The sequence below is a fragment of the Cyclopterus lumpus genome, chromosome 4, assembly GCF_009769545.1.
Source record: "Cyclopterus lumpus isolate fCycLum1 chromosome 4, fCycLum1.pri, whole genome shotgun sequence".
NCBI lineage: Eukaryota > Metazoa > Chordata > Actinopteri > Perciformes > Cyclopteridae > Cyclopterus > Cyclopterus lumpus.
Window position 1 is genome coordinate 25068315 of NC_046969.1, and position 12500 is coordinate 25080814.

General features: G+C 49.4%; 1 protein-coding gene across 2 annotated transcripts in view; it reads right to left on the bottom strand.

Moving 5' to 3' along the window:
• The window catches only part of plpp3 (phospholipid phosphatase 3), a 25241-nt gene that overhangs the window by 9243 nt on the left and 3498 nt on the right, over positions 1-12500 (bottom strand). Inside the window, exons 2-4 of one of the 2 annotated variants that reach the window (XM_034530070.1) lie at positions 3387-3544; positions 950-1042; positions 26-213 (exon numbers count right to left, since the gene is read on the bottom strand). In XM_034530070.1, the coding sequence (XP_034385961.1) occupies positions 26-213; positions 950-1042; positions 3387-3544 (439 nt within the window). Of the gene's footprint in view, positions 1-25; positions 214-949; positions 1043-3386; positions 3545-3958; positions 4114-12500 lie in introns of both variants that reach the window. The other variant, XM_034530071.1, reaches the window with a different exon arrangement.

Consider the following 12500-nt stretch of genomic DNA (forward strand, 5'->3'; position numbering starts at 1 on the left):
CGTTGTGTGCGTTGTGTGCGTTCACCTGGCCTCCTGCACGTCGCTCTCGTCGCCGGCGCAGGTGTAGTTGGTGATGTAGCCCAGCGAGCAGTCGATGGCGGAGAAATCCGGCTTACACACGTCTAAGAAGTGAGGCCTCATGCGGCCCACCGACACCTTGGCGATGTCGGTGAACGACTGGCTGACGGCACACCCGAAGAGGAACACGCCCATCTGCGAGATCCCGCACACAATCAGTGATCGGACGCAAAGATGGATGGTTAGCTAAACCACGCTAACTTCTCTCTTCTCTCAAAGATAAACGAGTAATTTCTGAAACGAGGCGTCCTAGATTTTACACGCTGGTAGACGGAAACGGGCTTCTCGTTTCTTGGACTTCACCAGCTGCTACTAGCGAGCTAATTAAGCTAACGGTAGCTACAAGCAAGCTAATTAAGGTAACGGTAGCGGAAACAAATTGGTGGTAAAAACGCTGTACGGTCCACGTGGAAAGACATGGAAATAAACATATTGCTATTATATTGCAATTAAAAGCTATTTAGTCATATGGATATGAGAACAAAAATGGAAGAACAGGCATTTCCTTTAAATATAAACCTGTTTAGCTGCTATCGAGCTAATTAAGCTATCAAACGCCGTCTCGGGCTGTTCTGTGTGGAAGACATGGACGTAAATGAACTGCATTACTATTGTATTGTAGTTCGAAGCTATTTCTTTCTAGTGTTTATTTATTAAGTTGTAGAATAAAAAACTGTAATTTCTTTCAAATATAAACCTGTTTAGCTGGTTAGCTCACACACTGAGCACACACAGACTGCTCATAATGACTAATGTGGAATATTCAAAAGGGTTCAGGCCGTGTTGCAAAGCTATACGATTGGACAATCGGAGTGAAGTAAGTGATGTATAAATGCAATAAGGCGTGAAAGCACGCTTATGGAGCGCTGACCTGCTTGTAGAGGGCGGCCACGTAGGGATTCCCGACGAAAGACTTGGTTCCCTCTCGCAGTTGGTGAATCCTGAAGCATTCTCCAATCACGATCTAAAAGAAATGGAGGGTTTCTTTGAGATAAACAGACAACACTGATCACAGATGGGAGACACATAATGCTGTTGGATCCTACAGTGTCACAGTTTTAGGTTTAGATGCAGATAACCATGCAGTAAAAAGAATATATATATATATATATATATATAACGTTTGAGTGTTTATCATGCAGGAAATCTAATTTAGTCAGACTTGAGTGAAAAGGACAGACAGGAGAGACAGAATGAGTGAGAGTCAGACAGAGACAAACAATGAGCATGGCCTGCCTTTCCCTCAGGCAGTTTGGATGTGATTAATGGTGATGCTGCCCTCAATGATATGATGGGGGGCCTCTTTGTATGTGGGATATGAAGGATAATGAAACAGAGAAAGGAAAAGGGGGGGGAACGGAAAAAACACGAGAACAAATAATCCAGACTGGGGGGGGTTTCTATCGGGGCCAACGGTCTGCTTTAAGGCGTAAGTCGAGTGGGCCTAACGTTGAACCCTGCGGTATTCCAGCCATGAGGTTTTAAGTAGTTTTGAGTCCAGTGGATAAACCTCCAGGGGAGGGGGGGGGGGGTCAAACACAGCCAACAGTCTGCTTTAAGGCTTAAGTCGAGTGGGCCTAACGGTGAACCCTGCGGTATTCCAGCCATGAGGTTTTAAGTAGTTTTGAGGCCCATGGATGGACCTCAGGGAGGGGGGGGGCTGACACCGAGCCAACCCTCGAGGCACGGAGATGTCAATCATATATCTGAGCCTGAGGGGGTGTCTGACTGACGGACCGGCTGCTCCCCACCTCCGACCACACCTCCCCTTTCCTTCCTCTTTTCCACACACAAGGCTTCACTCACTCTCCATCTCTCAGCGGTGCTCTGAACGCAAAGTGGCATGGAGGCTTTTTTAAAACGTGCGCGCATCTCGGAGGCCCGCGAGTTAATAAACACACAACACTGTTTGTGTATTTACATGCATTGTCAGGCCGGGATTAAAAAACACACCTATCCTGCCAAGTTGTGTGGTCAGCTGGCCGGCTCACAAGCCAAAACAAACAAACACGACGGCAAAGTGTGTGTGTGTCTTTGCTATTGTCAGTGAATTGTTTTGATCCGGGCTTAAGATTAGAACCGCAGGAGGCCGATGCAGGACAGAGGAGTTTATTTGGGTTGTCGGCGTTTGCATTCAAGCCTCTCCTCCGCTTCTCCGTCTCGGTTTATTGTCGTTTGTCGTTTTTTTTTTTTTCAAGCGCCGACAGGGTCTGTCACGGACCCTCTACGGAGGGCGCCATGGGCCGCCTGGCGGGTTTATTTGGATCGCCGACGCTCATCGCGCTCCGTCTCTCTGGATTGCTAAGATACGTCTGACCAGCAGGACCGATGGGATTTCCCTTAGAGCGAAGATAAACAAGAGCCCCCCCCCCCTCCTCCTCCTCTCATCGCCCTGACTGGAATCTGTGCACGAGTGAGGCGTCCGCGTGCACCTGAAAAAAAGGAACGGTGTCGGCATTGCAGTAGACGACGCCACTAATGAAACACAGCTGTGTGTGTGTGTGTGTGTGTGTGTGACACGCCAGCTTTGCCCACACGTGAACATGTGAGGGAACTAACTAGCGCGGCCTCCTGGTTCCAATAAGCAGAAGAGCTGAGTGTACGCTGTGTGTGTGTGTGTGTGTGTGTGTGTGCCCACCAAGCTGATGGCGAGGAGGCGTCTTAGTCTGGGATGAGGAAAGGGGGGGCGCGCCACATAGAGTCTGGGGGCTGTAAGCACCATCTCGCCTGACCACGTGGCACCAATTGACATGCTCATACCGCAGCACTCTTTCTAGCATGTTTCCACTAACCCCCCCCCCCCCCCGCCCACAAATTCGCTGGCACTACACTGGAGCTGTTCCCACTCAGTGTGCAGGACAGAGAGGGCACGGAGCCGGGTATGGAGTGTGTGGGGGGTTATGAGACCAGACCAGGAGGTCGTAAAACGTCGTTGTTGGAGGAAGGGAGTGGGGGGGTTGGGGTGGGCGGTGGTGGTGGTGGTGGTGGTGGTGGTGGGGGGGGGGGGGGCATCACAAATGGCTCCGATGACTCAAAAGAATAAAAGTGTGACGAAGAATGAAAAAGGGGTTGGAAGGACACACAGAGCACATTCAGAGCAATAAAAGACTGCACGATAAGAAATCACTCAAACTTTATTATTATTTATTATCGAAGGGGCTTTTTGTTAGTGAGGCTCATCTATATATAGGGGGGGGGGGGCAGGGGGGGAGGCCAAGAGTTGGAAAAAACAATAATTATAATAAAAGAAGTGACTTTAAATTGGAGTAAAATCTGCAAAAAAAAACAAAAAAAAAAGGTTGACTTACAGAGAAGATGGCAATAAGAATGCCGACACCACAAAGCACGGCGTCGCTAATGGTGTCCCCCTCTTTTCGGGGGAAGCGGATGGACTGGTCCGAACAGTAAAACCCGCGCTGGTACGGCTTTATGGTGCTAGTCTCAATGACGAGGAAAGGCAGGCTAGCTACAGAGGACACAAGAAAGGGAGCGAGGAGAGAGGAAGAGAAGGAGGTCAGTGACACGGACATAAACAGAGGGGAGCACAAGGAGCACCGGGGGGGGGGGGGGGCGGGGTCATGGGGATATGGCAGAGGTGGGCGGGGCTTGAGGTCGTCACGTGTGTGTGGTTTTTCACCCCCCTCCCCCCTAAAAGACAAAAACAGATGCAACTGGCACCATGAATAAACTATGACTTCAGAGTTCACTTCTCTGAGCCGCCACCATCATGACCCATCGTGACCCATCGTGACCCATCAGCCGGCCCTGGTTCTGCCCTCAGTGGGTCCCCCTCGACCCCCAAAGCCGGGTGCTCTTTGTGCGCGCGAGGTGGGGGTGGTGGTGGTGGTGGCGGGGGGGGGGGGGGTGGTGGGCGACTTACAGACACCGCGGGCAGTGTCAACCCGACGGCGGTGAGCACCGAGGAGGGGACGGTGCTCCTCTTGTAGGGGTACCTCAGGCTGGAGTCGCTGCAGTAGAGACCCCTCTGGTACGGACGAACAGAGGAGCGGTGCAGAGCCAGGCTGGGCAGCATAGCTACACACACACACACACACACACACATATACACGCGCACGTGAATGCGTGTGTGAACCCACGCACACACCGGGGGAGGATGCACCTAACACAGGGAATAATACGGTCAACGCCACTTACCTGCAAGCTGGAGAAAGAACGTCACATTAAAACACACTTTTTAAAAGGCCTTCATGTGTGTGCGTGTGCGTGCGTGTGTGTGTGTGCGTGCGTGTGTGCGTGTGTGTGCGTGCGTGCGTGTGTGCGTGTGTGTGCGTGTGTGTGTGTGTGTGTGTGCGTGCGTGTGTGCGTGTGTGTGTGTGTGCGTGTGTGTGTGTGTGTGCGTGTCATGTTAACATTAAACCAGGACGTTTGCTCAGCAACCACCCTCCTGCTGCTGCTGTTGACCGTGTGACATCAAGCTAAAGAGACTTATTCTTCAGCATTAGGAGCCCCCCCCACCCCCACCCCCCCTCCTGGCATTCAGGGCCATTATGAGAGACAATAGACCCCCATCAACACAGGTGGTGAGAGTGTTATGGATCACAGGGGAACCACTTGTATGAAACCATTAGCTTTGCAAACTGCAACTTCTTATTGACTTTTTATTCTATTTTGTACCCGACTTATTCCATCTTAGCTTGTTTTATGATTTATTTTTCTCTTGGATCTTAAATGATAGAAACACACCACCGATATGAACCATAAGCACACAATCTTAAGCAAATATATAAATGTAAAGTATGAATTAAAAACCAACCACAACCACAACAACAACATGCGAGAAGTCAAAAGTACAGCAAAATACAGGCGTGCAAACTCTGGAGAGGACTTTTCCTTTGAGGGGTTTTCGAAACGTGTGAATAAACCAAGAAATAAAAAAGAAGAAGACGAAGCCCACCCAACTCTGGAAACATTGCTTTTTGTCACGAGCGCACGGATTGGTCGAACAGCTCCTAAAGAGGAGGCGGCTTAAAGACAGGAAGGCGTCGACGCACACATCAAAACCGTCAGACACAGACTCACACGCGTGGTTCATGCGGTCGGCCTCACATCACAGGGACTCTGGTGATTGAATAGGGGTGTGTGTGTGTGTGTGTGTGTGTGTGTGTGTGTGTGTGTCTGTGTCTGTGTGTGTGTGTGTGTGGGGGGGGGATTGTGTTACTGGTCTTTCCTCAGACACACACAGCGGGCGCCAGACCTCAAAAACACATTTTTCTTATACATTCTTGTGGACACGTTGGTGTAATCTAAATTATAGTAAAGAAAATGTACCGAGACGAGACAGACGTGGTAAAAAAAATACTGCAAGAACACACGGACATGGGGAAAGGAGAACCCCCCCCCCCACACACACACACACACACACACACACACACACACACACACAGACACACACACACACACACACACAAGGAACGGATAGATATCATAAAGGATAAAATGGAAAGAATAACACAGAGACCGCAAGAACAAATGGAAGACCAATGTGAGAAATGTATTTAATTATATATATATATATATATATATATGTATATATATATATATATATATATATATATATATATATATATATATGTATATATACATTATAGACACATACATATACTTCACATGCTAATGAGGTGAAGTGAAAGGAGGTCATGGGCTTAACAGACATGGGAAATACACACACACATGCAAACTGGTGAGAGCATCATGGGAGCTAACTAGCTGAAAGACAGACAGAGGAACGTGAGAGTGAGTTATGAAAAGCCTTGAGGTGCCCCCCCCCCCCCCCCCCCCCCCCACCATGCCATCTCCCCCCTGCTATGTGGGCGGTACCCATCGGTCCACGCACCCCTCAGCACAAGTTAAAACTTACTCCGGGCTACGTCCGCAGTGAAGAAATACGACCTCTATATAGGGATGAAGAGCAGGCGTGACCCCTTGAGAGGAGTCGCTGACCCACAGAGAGGGGGGGGGGGAGGGGGGGGGGGGGGGGGGGGGGGGGGGCAAAGGCCTGCTGGGCGTCAGTGATTTAAAAAACAACTATTTCACCGGCTCTGTCGTGAGGTCAGAGATCCTCAGAGGAGGCGGAGCAGTTAAATGAACACAAACGAGTCCTCGTCGGATCTAGACATCGTCTAACTAAGACCGAACTTTTCACCCATAATGCATTGCGTGGCAGGCCAGCTTTGTACTTTGAGGCGTCTTCAAGCCGTCCTGCTTCGCTTCCACACTAAAAGCCAAACTACGCATCATGTCTTCCTGGAGGAGTTCTGAGCGCTTAGAGCCAATGAGCCGTCAACCAGGCGTCTGAGAACAACTGGAGCCTTAAAAGAAGGGGAAATAAAGCCCCCACACACACACACACTCAGGGTGTGTGTGTGTGTGTGTGTGTGTGTGTGTGTGTGTGTGTTGCTTGGTGAATTTAGGGCAACAATTCTATTTGACTTATCGGATCCCGTCATGCATTTCTCTCCTACAGTGTACAAAGAGACTCGCAGCAGACCACGAAAGACCCCCGGTCCGATAGAGAGAGAGAGAGAGAGAGAGAGAGAGAGAGAGAGAGAGAGAGAGAGAGAGAGAGAGAGGTATTTCTTTTGGCTAATGCAGAAGGTCATTGCAGGGCTTTTGTGACCGTGCGTGTTGCATTTATTTATTTATCCCGTCTGTTCACGCTCCACTGCTGGTTTAAAGATATGGTGTGTGTGCATATGTTTGTGAGTTTAACTCATGTCGCTGTGTGTGTGTGTGTGTGTGTGTGTGTGTGTGTGTGTGTGAGAGAGAGAGATTATCCAGCCAGAGCCTCGTTTCATTGGCTTCACAGTTACATTCGGTCCAGCGAGTTAGCTCTCAGATTAGCTCTCAGATTAGCTCTCAGATTAGCTCTCAGGTTAGCTCTCAGATTAGCTCTTTTCTTTGAGTTCTTCACTACAAAGTTGGAACGTGTTCCTCGTGGTCTTAAGACGGAACCATAATGGACGTTCTTAAAGGTTAATTCCCCCCCCTGTGACGTGGCACTGAACACCTGCGTGTCGCCGTGGAAACGGGGTCCTCCGTTGACATTTTTAATGGGCTTTCGGGATCAGAATTAACAGGTCGTCGTGATTATGGTGAGCCAGCGCGGAGGGGGGGAGGGGGGGGGGCGGGGAGTCAGGGAGTGAGGGAGGCGGAGCTGGGGAGAGGAAGACGTATTGTGGCCCTAATGGAGGATTTCCTCCTCCTGTCTATCAAGCAAACACCGTGTGACCCGTCCTGACCGGGAATTCAGAGGAAGGTTAGAGAGGGGGGGGGGGGGGGGGGTTGACACCATAGACTGGCCATCAATCACGCCTCCCCTCTTCTTCTATGGTTTCTTTCCTCACCATTCAGACTAGCTGTTCATCAAACTCCAGTTAATGCTCCTCAAGTCACGACATCCGTTATGTTTATTTTGGTTTATTCTTCGGTCGTATTTACTTTGCACATTCTTTGGAGATTTAAACATTTTTTTTTTACTTTTTCATTTTAATTCAGACAGATTCTCCATAATTTTGTAGAATTTTTTCTCGTATTCTATAATCTATATTTCTTGATTTTTGCTCTTACTTTTTAAATTGTGTGTAGAAAACCACAAATATAATGTTTTGTGGGAAAATAATAATAATATATATAAATGGAAAGAAGTTTGCATGAAAAGGCGTTCCCGTCTGTTGAACCTTCTACATCACATTTCATCTGTGTGTGTGTGTGTGTGTGTGTGTGTGTGTGTGTGAAGGTAATGGAAACACACACACACACACACACACACACACACACCCTGCAACATAACCTATGTCGCTAAAGGACACTCTGGAGGAAGCTAAAAAAGAGTTATGTCTAAATATTATGTTGTGGTTATTTGATATGTGTGTGACTCTCTCTGTGTGTGTGTGTGTGTGTGTGTGTGTGTGTGTGTGTGTGAGAACAGTGAGAGCAGGTGTATCTGATAAGAGGGATCAGAGGGAACGAGTGGTTTGGTTCCAGGTCCACTTGTTGGCGGACGTCGTTCTGCCAAAACAAGGCGGGCGGCGCCCGGTCCGAGGGCGACGCCCCCTCAGCTACCGCCCCTAAAGATTCATGCATCAGCTCTATGAGCTCGGAGATCAAAGTTCAAGTCGTGTGTGATGAGATTGTTTCATCTTATACTTTATAAAACACCGTTGAGCCCACGCGGCTCACTTCATCCGGCGCCACGAGCACGTTTTGGGAACGGCGAGCGTGGGTTCACGGCGACGTGGGCCAAGAGGTCAAAGGGGTCAAAGGTGACGGGCGTGACACAGATCTAGGATTGTACTGCAGCGTACAAGCGCCGCCGTAACACGGTATTACATCTGTGAGAGCCTGCGTGTGTGTGTGTGTGTGTGTGTGTGGCTATGTGGGTGTTAAAAGTGGATTACCGTGCGGTTCCTCTGGCAACTCGAGCGAAAGCCTTTCTCAAACATTTCTGAGTCGTCGACCACAAAGAGGATTTAAAGGAAAACGCTCTCACAATCCAAATAAACAAACTCGCCTCTATAAAAACCACCCAAGTTTTCATCCACACGCCTAATCACTGTTTAGGAGAAATATACATTTACAAACACACACACACACACACACACAGGTGTTAGAGCAGTTCTTTGTTTCCACGAGCTGCTGATGTGTGGCACACATGTACAAAGCTCACACACACACACACACACACACACACACACACACACACACACACACACACACACACACACAGAGTGGCTGAGCTCAGCAGAGTGGATCGCTGTCCTTTCTGCTCCCCTCTGTGTGGCCAGGGGGCCGCCGGCTGAAGCATGTGCTTACTCAGAGAGATTTTATCCCCCCCCCCCCCCCTAACTCACTGTCTGTTTTCTTTTTTTTCTACACACAGGCATCTGTTTGGACACTCTTTAGGGGACCTTCACCAGCAGGCACCTGCAAGGGCCGCCTCTGAACAGTTCGAAGATACTTCTCTCGTGCATTTATTCCCTCAGTAAACATTTTAAACATGAGTCAAACGGACCATAAAGCAGGGGATGCTTTAGGGCGGGGCTACAAGGTGATTGACAGGTCTCTCTCTACCAGAGACGTACGTCACACTAAATATTGACCCTTCCGTTCACTGGTTGCAAAAAAAAAGCCTATTAAGTATGATTGTCAACGTAAATTTGCATTTTCTCTCCTTTTTACAGAATGATGTCACTTCGTCCGGGGTAAAAAAGAGGGGGGGGGGGGCCCTTCAGGAGGAAGGTCGGGAGCCACCAGAAGATATCAATAAGAGATCGGTTACAACTCATCGGCCCACAGCTGCTCCGGTGATACCTGAGCAGCGCCCCTGGGGGGGGGGGGGAATGGGCATTTGCCTGTTGTTGCCTGTTAATGGCATTATTAACCACCCCCCCCTCCACCTCGGGGACAAAAGCATGGCTGCAGAGGAGAGAGAACCCTAGAGTCCTTGAAACCTGACGCCCCCCCCCCCCCCACCCCCCCACCTCCTGAAACTTCACTGCTTTCCTCCCTTTCTTGCGCCCCCTTCCCCTCGTCCCAAGACAATGGGCGCTAAGTCGTGGGCGCCGGTGTGAATGTTCTGCGTTAGCGGTGCAAAGTGGATCCTCCTCCCCTCCTCTCTGTATGTAAACAGGATGAGGCTCAGAGGGGCACAGATAAGGCCCAATAAAGATGCTGTGGAGAAGCTCAGCGGGCCACAGCCAACCCGGGCCTCTCTCTGTCTCTCTCTCTCTCTCTCTCTCTCCTCCACTTCATTCACTTCTTCCGTCCCATCCTCCTTCTGTCTGCCGTCGGGCCCGTTGGTCCCTCGTTAGCGGGAACAAAGGGCGAGCCGAGATGCATCAAAAGGGGGTATTGTTCTCAGTGAAACAGTGAACCCCCCCCCCCCCCACCACCACCACCACCACCCCCCAACAACAACCCACCCTCCCTCTCACTCAAATCTCACACACACACACACACACACACACACACACACACAGGATTGTAGCAGGGCAGTGTAGTCAGAGAAAGTGTCTGACAGAGGGGCCCTTGTGACAGCGGGGAGGGGGCCTCCAGTGGGAGGGGGCCCCCTCCAGTGTGGTGGAACAGAGCGATGTGACGGGGGCCGGCTGGCGATGATGAAGCGCCGCTGGGTGAAGATCCTCATTTAAATGCTGAGTCGCCATTGTTGTTGGTTTTGTGAGCGGCTGATAACAAGCAGAACTCAAACATAATTATATATATATATATATATATATATATATATATATATATAATTATTATCTCCTAACAGCTGCATTCCACTATCTCTCATGGTTGTGATTGCAATCACTGCGAGCTTTGCAAAATGCACACGTGGGAATGAATGTCGAATCCTTTCATCATCTAGTCGGACGGGTTCTCCGGTGTCAAATATTCTCCAAATTTTGCTGACATTTCACGAAGCTCGTTGGGCGAACTCTACGCCGACGGGCGAGCAAAACTCTCACATCTGTCGACGGAAGAAGCCAGAAACCGCTGGAACCATCTTCTCCCTCTTCCTCGTCTCTGGAGGAAGAGGGAGAAGAGGTCCCATAGACTCGGATTGGATAAAGATGGCACCAGAGCTGGAAAGGCGAAACTCCACAAAACATTCATTTACAACGGCCGCCTGGAAAAACAAACCAAAGGTTTAAAAAAAACTCACGCACGGACGACTGCTAACAAACGTTTACGGCGGGGGTGCCGCCCGGTGATTCTGACTTATCTAAATAATCAGTTGGAGGGTGTTTACCTGAGAGAGAGAGAGGGCTGTAATCACAGAGAGAGAGAGAGAGAGGCTCCGCCACGCCATTGTTGTCAGAGCGGCGACTACGAGTCAAAGTTTAGTCTTTTATTGTGACGGAGACGCCGGGGAGAATGCGTAACAGAGGCAATGAGGCACACACACACACACACACACACACACACACACACACACACACACACACTCCTTCACCCTCCGGGCCGTAGAGTCCGTCTAATGACGCCTCCCTCGCCCTCATGAACCCCCACGCCTCTGAGGCGGAGGGTTTGTGTTTTAACACACACACACGTAACACAATGTAACACACAAACATATATATATATATATAAATATATATATATAGGCATTCCTTGAGGACCGGCAGCCTGGAGGCCACGGCTCTTGTCTTCGTGAGCATCAGCTGATCTTTATCTCGTCACATAATCCCATGATGGGCTCCTGCCGGAGGAGCCTCCTCGCCTTCTGAGGACCGACCTCGCCTCGTCCTGCAGCCGCGATCACGTAAATCCACTGTGGTCAGAACTGGATGGATGGACCTCCTCTGTGCGTGTGTCCGCCTGCACGCGTCGAGCCCTCGGCTGCAGGAAATGTCATAAGGAGAGCTCTCGTTCTGTAGCGCCTGACCTTTGACCTTAGCTAACGAACGGAAGAGAAACACTGTCAAGGAGCACCAACAGTGGGACCACTAACTGTCCTAACCACTAACTGTCCTAACCACTACCTGTCCTAACCACTAACTGTCCTAACCACTAACTGTCCTAACCACTACCTGTCCTAACCACTAACTGTCCTAACCACTACCTGTCCTAACCACTAACTGTCCTAACCACTACCTGTCCTAACCACTACCTGTCCTAACCACTAACTGTCCTAACCACTAACTGTCCTAACCACTACCTGTCCTAACCACTAACTGTCCTAACCACTAACTGTCCTAACCACTAACTTTCCTAACCACTAACTGTCCTAACTACTAACTGTCCTAACCACTAACTGTCCTAACCACTAACTGTCCTAACTACTAACTGTCCTAACCACTACCTGTCCTAACCACTACCTGTCCTAACCACTAACTGTCCTAACCACTACCTGTCCTAACCACTAACTGTCCTAACCACTACCTGTCCTAACCACTAACTTTCCTAACCACTAACTGTCCTAACCACTACCTGTCCTAACCACTAACTGTCCTAACTACTAACTGTCCTAACCACTAACTGTCCTAACCACTAACTGTCCTAACTACTAACTGTCCTAACCACTACCTGTCCTAACCACTACCTGTCCTAACCACTAACTGTCCTAACCACTACCTGTCCTAACCACTAACTGTCCTAACTACTAACTGTCCTAACCACTACCTGTCCTAACCACTACCTGTCCTAACCACTAACTGTCCTAACCACTAACTGTCCTAACCACTAACTTTCCTAACCAGTAACTGTCCTAACCACTAACTGTCCTAACCACTAACTGTCCTAACCACTAACTTTCCTAACCACTAACTTTCCTAACCACTAACTTTCCTAATGACTAACTGTCCTAACCACTAACTGTCCTAACCACTAACTGTCCTAACCACTAACTGTCCTAACCACTAACTTTCCTAACCAGTAACTGTCCTAACCACTACCTGTCC